This window comes from Mercenaria mercenaria, chromosome 3, assembly GCF_021730395.1.
Source record: "Mercenaria mercenaria strain notata chromosome 3, MADL_Memer_1, whole genome shotgun sequence".
Lineage (NCBI taxonomy): Eukaryota > Metazoa > Mollusca > Bivalvia > Venerida > Veneridae > Mercenaria > Mercenaria mercenaria.
This window is the reverse complement of record NC_069363.1, coordinates 90,687,457-90,700,282: the sequence shown is the minus strand read 5'-3', so window position 1 is coordinate 90,700,282 and position 12,826 is coordinate 90,687,457. Positions and strand designations below refer to the sequence as shown.

The 12,826-nt window shown below is 36.5% G+C and overlaps 1 protein-coding gene across 1 annotated transcript; it reads right to left on the bottom strand.

The window, feature by feature from the left end:
* Nucleotides 1-8,630: 8,630 nt before the first annotated feature.
* LOC123524079 (uncharacterized) lies at nt 8,631-12,826 on the bottom strand. Its single transcript, XM_045301981.2, has 2 exons — nt 12,708-12,826; nt 8,631-11,692 (listed from the first exon to the last, which is right to left on the bottom strand). Exon 2 carries the CDS (start codon nt 11,683-11,685, stop codon nt 9,175-9,177), a length of 2,511 nt encoding a protein of 836 aa, XP_045157916.2. The 5' UTR covers nt 11,686-11,692; nt 12,708-12,826; the 3' UTR covers nt 8,631-9,174.

Below are 12,826 nucleotides of genomic sequence, written 5' to 3'. Positions count from 1 at the left end.
AATTACAAAGTTTGTTAATCGCTGTCGTCTCGAGAGCGCCGTATATGTATACCAAATAAGATAAGATAAGATTTATTTAAAGTCGGCAAGACATCGAACAAGTACAACATAAGCTCATGTGAGTTTTTGAACCGACTAAACATTAGCTTATTAGCCATTTCCCGGCCAGTTTCTGGCACTATAGGATTGCACTTTTCCGTCCGTCCGTCTGTCATTCCGTCATTCCGAGCTTACATTTACATACTTAGGCGGCTATAGGAACAATAGATATAACTGTATTTTTTCTTTGATGTCCTTCATTCCGTAAGCTTTTATGTGACTATTTTTCTTTTACGTAGCTAAAAAAACAACAGAGAGAACAAAAAGGTAGCTACATAAATACCTATATGTATGAACGTACGTCCGTCCGTCCGTATGTCTGTCCGTCCGCTATTTCGTGCCCGGTCCGTAACTCTGTCATTTAACAAGGGATTTTGATATTACTTAGCACAGATGTTCCCTTGATGAGAAGACATGCCAGCTTCCAGAATCCTAGCTTTAAGGTCAATGTCAAACTTGGCGTTCAAATGTTAACATAGCATGAACAGGGTCTGTTTCGTGTCCGATCCAGAACTCTGGAATCCATCAAGGGATTGCAATATTACTTACATAAAAGTTCCCTATATTCAGATGACGTGTCATGCACAACACCCAGAACCCTAAAGCCACACTTGGAGGTCAAAGGTCAATAAGTTTTGTTGTTTTTCCTGTCCGGTCCATAACTTCGTGCAAAACAGGATTTGAATATTAGTTGGCACAAATATTCCCCTTGATAAGACGATGTGTCTTGCACAAAACCCCGACCCTTAGCTCAAATGTAAAGGTCAAACGTGGAGGTCAAGGGTCAATGGACAATGTGTTTTTCCTGTATGGTCAATTAATCTGTCATCCATGCGGAAGGGATTTTGATATTCCTTGAAACAAATGTATACCCCATAATGAGACAAAGTGTCATGTGTAATACCCATATTCCTAGCTCAAAGGTCAATGTTAGACTTGGAGGTCAACTTTCAATATGGCTTTTTTCCTGTCCGGTCTGTAACTCAACAATCCAGGAAGGGGTTTTAATATTACTTGGCACAAATGTATCCCATAATATGACGATGTGTCGTGCACAACTTTCAGACCCCTAGCTTAAAGGTCAAGGTCACACTTGGCAGTCAGATATTAATATGGCATGAACAGGGTCTGTTTCGAGTCCGGTCCAGAACTCAAGAGATTACAATATTACTTGGAATAAATGTTTCCCATAATCAGACGATGTGCCATGCGCAAAACATAGGACCCTAGCGCAAAGGTCAAGATCACACTTGGAGATCAAAATGTCAATAAGGATTTTCCTGTCTGGTCCATAACCAGGATTTAAATATCAGGTGGCACAAATTTCCCCTTGATGAGACAACGTGTCATGCGCAAACCTCCGACTCTTAGCTCAAAGGCCAAGGTCACACTTGTAGGTCAATGGCCAACAGGGTTTTTTCTGTCTGGTGTATAACTCGACAATCCTTAAATGCATTTTAATATGCCGTGGCACAAATGTACCCCATAATAAGAAGACATGTCATGCGCAGCACCCAAAACCCTAGCTCAAAGGTCAAGGTGACACATGGAGGTCAAAGGTTGATATATATTTTTTACTGTATGGTCAATAACACTGTCATCTAAGAAAAAATTCACAACACCCTTATCCCTGTCTCAAAGGTCAAGGTCACAGTCGGAGGTTGAAGGTCAATATGTCTTTTTTTCCTTTCTTGTCAATAACTCTGCCGTCCATTAAGGGATTTTAATATTATCATGGCCGTAACGACTTGCCTCGGTTAATTTTTCTGCCTCATCTGCCTCGATCGATTTTTCTGCCTCAGTTGCCGCGGTTGATTTTTTGCCTGGCCATTATTTTTGGTCTCCGGGTTTGGTTTTGCCTTAGCTGTATGAATTACCAACCGTTCTTGAAGAATCTGATCTCGGTTTAGAAAGTATTTTTCGAATAGATTTGTTATAAAAAATTTGGAACAAACTATAGCATATATCAACGACATCACAACTGTGTGGTGTATGTGAGATATGTCAGTATCGTACTTCGGTTGGAGTGCGCATTTCAGATTAGTGTTTTCAATATTCCCCAGAGCAGCGCCCGAAAATAACAGCCAGTAAAGTAGAGGTCACTCCCAGCCGCGTAGCGTGGCACCCTCAGTTACTCTGCTGATAGCTGAGTAACATTTGCAATCGGGGCCTAAAAATAAAAAGGTAAAAGATCGAAGGAAGCAATGCAACAGATCATGCGAGGGTATGAGGCTAGTGCCAATGTTTGCGCATATATTAGTAACTTGTATTTTTGTGGAAAAAATACAGGACCGTAGCTTAGCTATTTTGTTTGATCGCATACCTCTAGCTCCTCCCCTCAGTAAGAACCGTTGTTACGCAAATTATTTAGATTGCATCTATTTCGGACTCCTACTTACGAGGACATGTTTGGCGAAATATCAGATTTCGACGTTTCAGTCGTTCAGTTAAGATGTTCCACTTTTTAATATAATTTATTAGCTAGTTCAGTGATTGACAATACATTTCTGTTGCATATGCATATCTGAAACTCTGGGATACGCTCAAAATAAATGTACTTGAATATAGATTTTAAAGTTGCTTTATGCAGATTTTGGTACTCGTAGTCCTACAGCTTAGTAAATATTTCACAATTGTCATTCATATAATAACTGCTTTTGTAGACGCGCGCTTTTATTTCACTGTAAATGTTCACCGAGCCCAGATGTAGATGATACCATACTGGTTTATATCAATAAATGTTTTACCACTAATACAAAAAGTGGATGCCAGATTAACATAATTTGATATCACGATCCTTTCATGATTCAGACACGTCAGTGAAGAAATTTTAGTAATCTTCAAAAGATTTATCAGATATAATACTGGATCAAATTGTATCAAGGTGTATCGAAATGACAGTCATGATTTTGCATCATAACCTAAACACTGCTTAATGCAAAAAGTATTTACAATACTATGGGGAAAAAAAGTAGTCCGATCAAACTGCTTTTAAATGTGAATAGCGAAATAAATGCCGCAAGGTAAGTCTTTTTGCCCTTTTCAGTTGCTTGGATCTCATTACTCGCCGCGGGTTACATGGACATAAGTTGCAGTGTCATTGCATTTGTAAAACAAAATGAGAAGAAAGCTTTTGATAACTGCGTTCGAATAATATAAACAGACAGAAACCTTGATACAGTAATTGTAAGGAAATTCAAAAGATTGCAGGAACAAAACAACGTCTTATATCAACTGGAGATGTATATAGCTACTTTTATTCCAAGAAGAGTGGCGTAATAAGTTTCCCGTCAAATTCTTCGATAGAAATTATAGACTTAAATTACTCAGATTTAGAATTTAAACGAGCAGAAGCAAAACTCATTCGGTCAGATGTGTTGAACCTAATGATAACTTCTTGTTACACGTTTTACACTTACCATTACTTCAAAATGATACGAGTATTTTATACGAATAAATATTTATATATATATATCATACTAGAAAAAGTATATTCGTGCAGTACACTCAGTAAAGTCTTACAACTTTAAATATATCCATAATGTCTGTCTCAAACAAATTATGTAATACATTGTAGATACCAGTTTAAAATTTGATCTTCCCTGTTCAGTTTTAAATAAGCTCCTGTATTGTAGTATCAGCCAAGGATGAGAAAATAATATATCAGAACTTTTCATTCGGAACAATAGAAAAGTCAGTTTGGGAAGTTTCTTGAGCGGCTATTTAATTAAAGCAAGTAGCTGCTTCATTAGTATCTGTAGGTAAACATATACTATGACTTAAACTCTTTATGAAAAAAAAATCTTGACCCTTTAAAAGTCTGAACCAATACTGCGAGTTAGTGAATAAAGAGTTAGACGTGTGTACACAGCAAAAATAAAATAAAAAATGTAGATATCCCTATTTAATATAAAAATCTTTCAGAGTTGTTATATTTTCTAGACCTGGATCATGGACTTAATTCAATTTTACTTTAATAGAATTCCGTTTAAGCTGATGTTAGCACGGGGGAGGAAGTGTCACACGAAGGATGGAGTTCTTCTGATAACCTGTCATGTTTTCTTCTGATAACTGTTACGGAGTTCCTGGAAAACGTTACAGAGTTCTTCTGATGTCTGAATGACGAGCCAAGGAATCGGTGGATAAAATGGTAATTATTTATCTTTAAATAGAGAGAATGGGGTGTAAAACTAAAGTTTGATGATCAAGGTTGCCTGATGTCTTGTGCTATGCGTCAGAAAAAACTGTTTAGTCTAATAATCAGTGCCACTTCTTTGAAATGAGGAAATTTTGAGTAAAATATCGAAATTGTTTGCTTATTCATACATATTATTCTTCTTATTCACGTTCTTCATCCTCACCACAAGCAATAGAATAATTTTAGCGCAAAGTTGTAAACATAAACTACTTTCTAACAATTTTATGCCCGACTTTTCAAATGTTACGGAATTCAGGTGATAACTCTGAAGATGTCACAGAGTTCTTATGATAACTTTTATTTCTGCCAGGATGTTTCATGAGCTATGTTAAGATACTTTTTAGCTAATTTAATTATTTACAAAGGGTGTTAATGATGTTCTAACGTAATATTTTATCCAATGCTCAGTATTGTAGTTATACGGTATGAGTCTTTTGTAAAGTTTAAAACTATGTGCAGTATAATGACATATATAGTAAAATATGAATAGACAACAAATGTAGTAAATTGTATTTTTTCGTTCTATCAATGGATGTGCCAATGTTCGTGAACAACGGTTTATTGGTTTCCGTTTTGATTGATCACTGAATTGAAATCAAATCCGTTCATCTATTTGCTGCATTAGCTCAAAAATCACCCTCGCAGTAATAAAAGTTATCATAAGAACTCTGTGACATCTTCAGAGTTATCACCTGAATTCCGTAACATTTGAAAAATCGGGCATAAAATTGTTAGAAAATGGTTTATGTTTGCAACTTTGCGCTAAAATTATTCTATAACGTGAATAAGAAGAATAATATGTATGAAAAAGCAAACGATTTCGATATTTTACTCAAAATGTTTTCATTTCAAAGAAGTGGCACTGATTATTAGACTAAACAGTTTTTTTTCTGACGCATAGCACAATACATCAGGCAACCTTGATCATCAAACTTTAGTTTTACACCCCATTCTCTATTTAAAGATAAATAATTACCATTTTATCCACCGATTCCTTGGCTCGTCATTCAGACATCAGAAGAACTCTGTAACGTTTTCCAGGAACTCCGTAACAGTTATCAGAAGAAAACATGACAGGTTATCAGAAGAACTCCATCCTTCGTGTAACACTTCCTCCCCCGTGGTTTGGGTGTGTGACGTGTGCTGTATATTTCATTACCTCTCATGAACAGAGTCAACCAAACCATGTCTGCTATATTTTGCTTGGTTGTATTCTATGCTTGTAAAGGTTCCTTCACAGATTTTATCACAACAGCACTCTTTAAGTGTAAACGATCATCCCGTACTTAGATTCAGTGCTTTTATATTTTCTGGTCCTTTGAGATCACGAAGTCCATTCAGTTTTACCACAAAAGAATTACAACGTAGCCGGTGCTAGGAGGTGTGAAGGATATTGAACATTCCATTTACTTTCAAGAACAGACTTAATGAAACCATGTCCACCAAAATTTTGCTTTGCTGCGTTCTGTTTCCAAAGGATTTTTTTTTCTAGCAAATTTAACTAAGTAAAATTAAGTTGAAATATTTAAGTTATCATTCATAATGAAAATCAGATACTTAGTAACTTGATACTTTGAATTTTCAGAACAATTTTGAAAAGGGTTGCAGTATTGTAGTTGTCATAGGGTAAGGGTTTGTAAGGTAGTAGGGGCTGTCATTGTTTAAACTGTGCAAATGCTTTAACACATATCTACTTCAAATACAACATGTAAATACGTAGTTCAAACCAAAATGAAAACCATTTAAACTGTATAGCTGTTTTTCTAACACTTGCTTGCTGTTTCGTTTTCATTTTTTTTTGTAAAGTGTTCTTATGTATTGTTAAGAACAATGTAGACTATTAACACAAACGAAAGTTATGTCGGTGCGTCCTAACGCACACTTTAAACGGACGGCCTCCTTTAAAATTCGCGACGGAAATGTCTTGCCTTAGCGGTTAATATTTTATATATTTCTAGATGCTTTAATGGGCATTATTTCGGCGGCAAATTAGGACAAGAGCAATCATGACTCCATCGAAATGAAGTCGAAACATATAGAGCACTTTTTTTACTTTGCTGGTTAGTTAAAGTCACTCATGCCTAGTTCACATTTGGCCTGCGATGTGTCTGCGGAGCATGTAGACTGCCCGTATCCTCCATTCCGTGCGGCCTCCGTGCGGAGGCAGGAGGCGGCAGTTCGATTTTCGTACGGATTCACGGGCACCGCAACCTCCACGATTTTGTTTAGGGAAAAGTTATACAAATTTGAAAAAATCGTAAGCCCGTAGCCCGTAGACATGTCGTTAGGAGGCCGCGCGCTGATCGTGCATCCAACGCACAATTTTCCGTGGACATGGTGCCCAAAAGAAATCGTACGAATATTGTATACCCGTGGGACCTTTGCTCGGCCCTCGCACAGCTGCCCGTGCAGAACCCGTGAAATCGCATGGATATTGAGCAATCATCGCTCGGCAACCCTACAGCGGCCGGACCATTGCCATGCGGCTGCCTTGATATGGGCAAAACATTTTTCAGATGGTTATATATATTGGCCATCTCCAGCATGCCTCTGCACGGAAGCCGTACGTGCGTCGTACGATTTCCGTGAGAAGCTTGCGGAGACTGCACGGCTCTGCACTGAAAATGCACGATTTCCGTATATTTTCCGCGCAGCGTCCGTACGGATTTCTCCCGGCCTTCACCCGAGAGCCTGTACAAAAATGGCACGATGCTCGTATATAATTAGTCTGTGTTCAGTCGTAGAGGCTATTCAAATTTTGTATAATTATGCCCCTTTTCTTCTCAAAACATAGATAATCAGAGCAAAGACTGACGAAGTCAAAATATATAAAAGAATTATTTTTTCTAAAAAAAAGATTATCTAGTCGGTAGCCAGACTAGTATATAATGTGAACACATACGCCGTAGCCCGTAGCCACCTACGATGCCCCCAAAACCGCAAAGAAAATCGTAGACTAATTTATTGCACGGCGCCCGGGTCAAATGTGAATTAGGCATAAACAATGGTAAAATAATCTTTGTAACGGAACTGAAGAAATCTGTTTATAAGAACAAGTAAAACTAATGGAGGCAGAGAAAACTGTTTGTCGGTTTTTAGCAAACGCAACCTCATGCAATAATCAATACTAGATAGTGTTTTAGGAGTCGGACACACAAAGATTAAAATTTTATTTTGTAAGTTCTGTTACAGTGTATGTATAATTCTCTAGATAGTGTTTTAGGAGTCTGAAACACACAGATTTATATTTTGTAAGTCCTATACGTATACAACGAAAAACACGAATGGGCCATAACATACAAATTGACTCCTTACACAGCTTAAATATAACACAAAATTAAATGCAAGCATAACAAAATTATCTGAAACCTTTCTGCTCAATCCTGAAAGAATTTTTTTTTATGTTTTGTAACTGTCTTCTTGTGATTTTGAAAGTAAATAGATAGTGTTTAAACTAAAGGGAAAGTAACGGATCAAAAATCTTTTTTTTTCAGCAGCTTAGCCGTTAGTAACTTCTTTGATAGTGCAAGAGTCAAACACTTAATAACCAACACATGATAATCCATGTTCTGGACCATTTATTCTACACTATGGGAAAAAAAATCAAAGGGATATAACTCTAGTAAAACTGCTGGATAAAAAATCTGTTCATACGGTAAAAGGCCACTAGCTCTATATAAAATAATTTTTAAAGAGGATAGGTAAGTCCTATACTGGAACCAATACGAAACATTTTAAAAGGGGCAAAACAAAGACATCTGCTTATTTATGCACATTTTAAAAACTAAAGCTGACTGTCCGAGTATGAAGAGCTTGGCACACAAAATTAACAAAATAAGCCATTCACTGAATACCAGGAACATATCGCTAGAGGGAAGGGACAACTCACTAAATTACCACAGAAAGGACCAGAATAGACGTCAAAGGGCCATAACTTTTGTAAAAAAAAAACTGCTTCTTTAAGCGCATAATAAACTTTAAGGTTGCTTATCTGGTTTCTAAAAGACTTAATGTACAAAGACTCCGAAGTGCAAAAACTCCTTAGGTAATACCATGGCCCGCATCAAACGGCTCAGTTAAATACCAAAAACAAACCTAGCTTGAACATGATATCATATTGTTGATTGTATCTCGGGCGCTTGGAGCCCTAACAATAAATACATGTATTATCTTATCTCACTCAGGCGGTATGCTATGAAGAGATCTAACATGCATATATCGATTGACCGTCAAACGACTGTGATTGTATAATTGTCAAATATGCACTAGTAGAAGCAAGGGCAAAAGTCAAGTATACTGAAGTAGTCCACTTGTCACTTGAAGATGAGTACTCTTATAGTCTCGCTATTTTATTTCCCTCTTTAATGACTTTACAGCTGTACTCTGATCATGCAACAAAAATAGAGTGGAATTTTCATATATTGCGCAATAACAACTGCAAAACCAGTATAAAAACACATATATTTACAAACAATGCATGTATGAGTGTGATCTTAAGTGTAGCGACATGGAAATTATCTCATCCCTCGTTTTATATGTACAAATGCGTTTGTAATCAGCATTCCTAACACTTTTGTCATGCTATATTCATAAGGAAAAAAGATGAATACGGTATACATGTATAATTTCAATAAAAATGGCGTGCTGTTTCAAATTGGCTGTTCATTTCCAAAGATACTATAGTCAGTCAGTAGACATGTCCACACAGTACATTTTCAAATATGATTATAAAAGTTTAGTGTCTGCTTAATATTTCCAAGTATACAATAAGTTAAAAACACTGATATATATATGCGTGGTTGAGAAAATAAACTTGACTACAGTCATTACGTATGAAACGTAGTCCATATAGACTGGCCGATAAGCCAGGCATCGCTTTAATCCTCCTTGAGCTGATTAATCCAGTAATCATGTACAGTTGCTTTGATTTCTCGAAGATGAATTTCTTTCTTTACGTGGTGATTAATGTTATCCATTGCAACTTCTAACACTCTTGGCAGAGCACCAATAGCGACAATGAAAACAACATGCATCATTTCAGAGATCCCTTCAGTCGGACTGTATGGCTTCACAACTACAATACTGATGGTTACGTAGATAAGGGCAAGGATTAGACAGATCCTTAAGAGAGCATGTGTGATTTGAATATGCACGGGAAAATATTTCTTCACGAGTAGATAAAATAGATCACGTGGTATACCAGCCACGTGTTTTCTGTACACAAGCTTTGGTTTTTTGTCGATATTAACTTCCCGAATCGCTTGACGCTGGTTTGTCGAAAGGTTGATTACCCTGTGGCTTATCTGAATTTTTGTTATTTCAACAGGTGTGGAATCGTTGATAATTAAAGTGCCATCTATTATCGGGTTTTTGTACATGTCATTTTCCATTTCATAACTTATTTCTACAGTGTCCGCTAATAGCTCTAGGTAAGTATTACCTAAACCTTGAAAAGTCTTAAATATATAGTAAAAGAATACAATGCCAAAGAACAAATATCCAAAAGAAGTAGTGGGATACACGATGACAGAGATGAAGCTGAAAACAAGCACTTCGGAGATGAATGCGAAACTGAGGATGAAAATGGTGCAGAAACTGAACATGTAATAAATGAATAAACAAGTCATAATAGAGACTAAAACAAATTTACATGCATAACTGTTGAATATACCCCAGAAGAGACTGGCTGATCTGTCACTTCTCCTTCTCAGAAATTTTATCATCCAAACTACATAGCCGGTGACAATTATACACATTGCATTGATCATTGGGATGCCATAATAGACGATGCACAGAAAAAGTTCAGCGACACATATGACGATATAAATCGGCAAAATCAATACAGAAAAGATGACTTTGACACACATTGATGTACACATGGTTAGTAAAGCTCTGAATCGAGATAGCTGAATTCTGACAGAATACCACCAGAATTTGGGATTTACCAAAGTGTAAAACAATGCAGTATTGAGAGCAGCAACACGCCTGTATCCGCACGTCTCGTTAGCTATTGATAAATGAGAAAAACCTTCTATTGTCGTAATATCTAGAAACAAAGGTGACATTTCTCCGAAAGATGAATATCTTACTGTCCCGTCAAAGACAACGCCATCAGGATACGTTGGTGATATGAGGAAAATAAAACCTGCGACGTAGAAAACCATGATCAGACAATACGGCCCGCCCAATATTGGTTGGAAATTATTTCTACTCTTTTCAAAGCCACCAAGCATAGATAAATATCCCATCGGACATCCGTGGTCTATTAGAGCCATTGTTGTTTCATATTGGAAAGTGTAGTAGACATATAACTCACAGAAGATTACACAAGGACCTAATAGAATGAATATTAAACGCCTCAGCCTTGAAACTGTAACGGGATGTGTTTCGGCAAGGCCACAGAAACCAAAGATCAATGTTGTTAGACATATTGGTGGTTTTCCATCCAAAAATATCCAGTTCTCAGCAAAGTTTTTCTCATCGTTGTCATCGTCTGCAGCAGACATCAAGTCAAACTCCCTGCATCTTCCATTCTTTCCAATAGTCACCATATTCGCACTCCAGCTAAACAAAACAATAGGAAAGTAACCAAAGGCAACAAGACCTAGTATATACGGAATGATGGTACCTTGCCACATTTTCTTTAGCTGGTGTTTCGAGCAGTGTATTGAAAATCTTGTCTCGTTTGTGACCGATTGTTCCGTTCTGCAGCAATTGTAGCGTGCAAATTCCACTGGATATGCAAGATATATACCAAATTGATAACCCAATGTATCTTTCACACCAGGTATCTCTGCCAAGTAACACCAATAGGAATAACTAAACGCTTTCTTAATGTGAAGAAGATATTCGTTTGTTAGATCTCTAAGAGCATTAGCTACTGAATAAGTCGTTTCTAGATTTCCCATCGTCACCGAACAGTTTGGGTCTGATATTTCTACAACCAGGAATTGTTTTCTTAGAGTTTTGGCTTCTAGAAGTCCAAAGGAAAGAATAGGAAAGTCTACTGGCCATTTAATATATGAAAAGAAACCCGTTGGTAAGTAATACGTCCACACCCATTGATATGGTTGAATAATTTCCTCTGTATGACTGGTGCTAGGCTCAAGTATGTAAGGCTCTACTACCGGATGAACATACCGAAATCGTAGTTCAAGTCTCGCAAAATTTGGCTTATATTCTTCAATATTATTTTGCAGATATAATGCGCTTGTTCTATTTATAGACATTTTGCACCAGTGGGTTCCCTTTGGAAGGCTTTGATCTTCCGTTTGCACGACATTCACGGCATTGCCACTTACGTCTATCTTCTCTTTTTGAGGATGACAACATATCTGATTTTGGAAGACTGTCATCATCAATTGTAGGTAAAATATGCTGCGTAACATAGTGAATCTGAAACAAAGTAATCAATACTAATACTGAAATGCACACGCACGAGCTGAGCACAGTATAAACTCACAAATAATTCTAGATGGATTTTCTGTGCAGCCTAGCTTTAACATAATAAATTTTAAAGGTTTAATAACATGATAACAACAAAACTTTCAGACTGAGATAGTAAATACAAATGTACACGTCAAAGAATTTTAAAAATATCTAAAAATTTAATCCAAGAGTATTTTCGTAATGTATATATTTATAAGATATGCACACTGAATTCACGTGATAACCGCTAACATAATTCGTATTCGAATGAGATTCATTTTCAGATATACAGTGATTCATTCGTAAAATATGTTGTTCATCGGAAAATATTTTTATTTAAGCTGAGTCAGTTTTTTCCTTATTAGCGTATCTATATGTTTCCAAATAGAAATGTTACTGACTATTGCCTTTTTACGCATCAGTCTGTCTGTATGCTTGTTTATTCACAGAAATACACAAAACTGAATTAAAGCCATTAAAGACAACTCCGGGTTTTATAATATACAGGTATGATCTGAATGAAACAATAGGACAATTGTCATTAATGCATCTCAGTATTAAATTTTACACGTAACATTTCCATATGAGCTCTTTCAAGGCACTGACCTCCAGATTTTGGCTAAACATGACCTTTCTTTAAAATTGAAGTTTGGTCAAATTTTAAACTTTAGAACATGACTTTTTGTTCGTAAACTATTTTTAAAATGCCAAATCAAAGAAAAAAAATCATGCCGAGGTCGGGAATTGAACCCGGGTCGCCGCGGCAATAAAAATTTCCCTGCGTTCTTGACCAATACATTTAATTAAGGCTGTTTACCTCCGGTACCCCATTACAAACACTTTTCAATTTTGAATGGAAAAAAGTAGTAAAAACAATTAATTCTTATGTGTTTCTGTTTTTTTTTTTTGTAGTACGATCTGGAGGTCTGTGCCTTTAACAATATTTGTATTAAAAAGATAAGATAAAATAAAATAAAAATACCTGTTCAAATAAATAAAACGACATTAAGCTCCCAGACAGATAGTTGTGTATAACAGTTATGAAATGTGTCTAGCTTTAATAACTTCCCTTTTTCCGTCATGTTAAGAAGGAAGAATATT

Coding starts and splice junctions, on each gene's coding strand:
- LOC123524079 (XM_045301981.2), bottom strand. CDS start 11,685: ATGTTACGCAGCATATTTTACCTACAATTGATGATGACAGTCTTCCAA.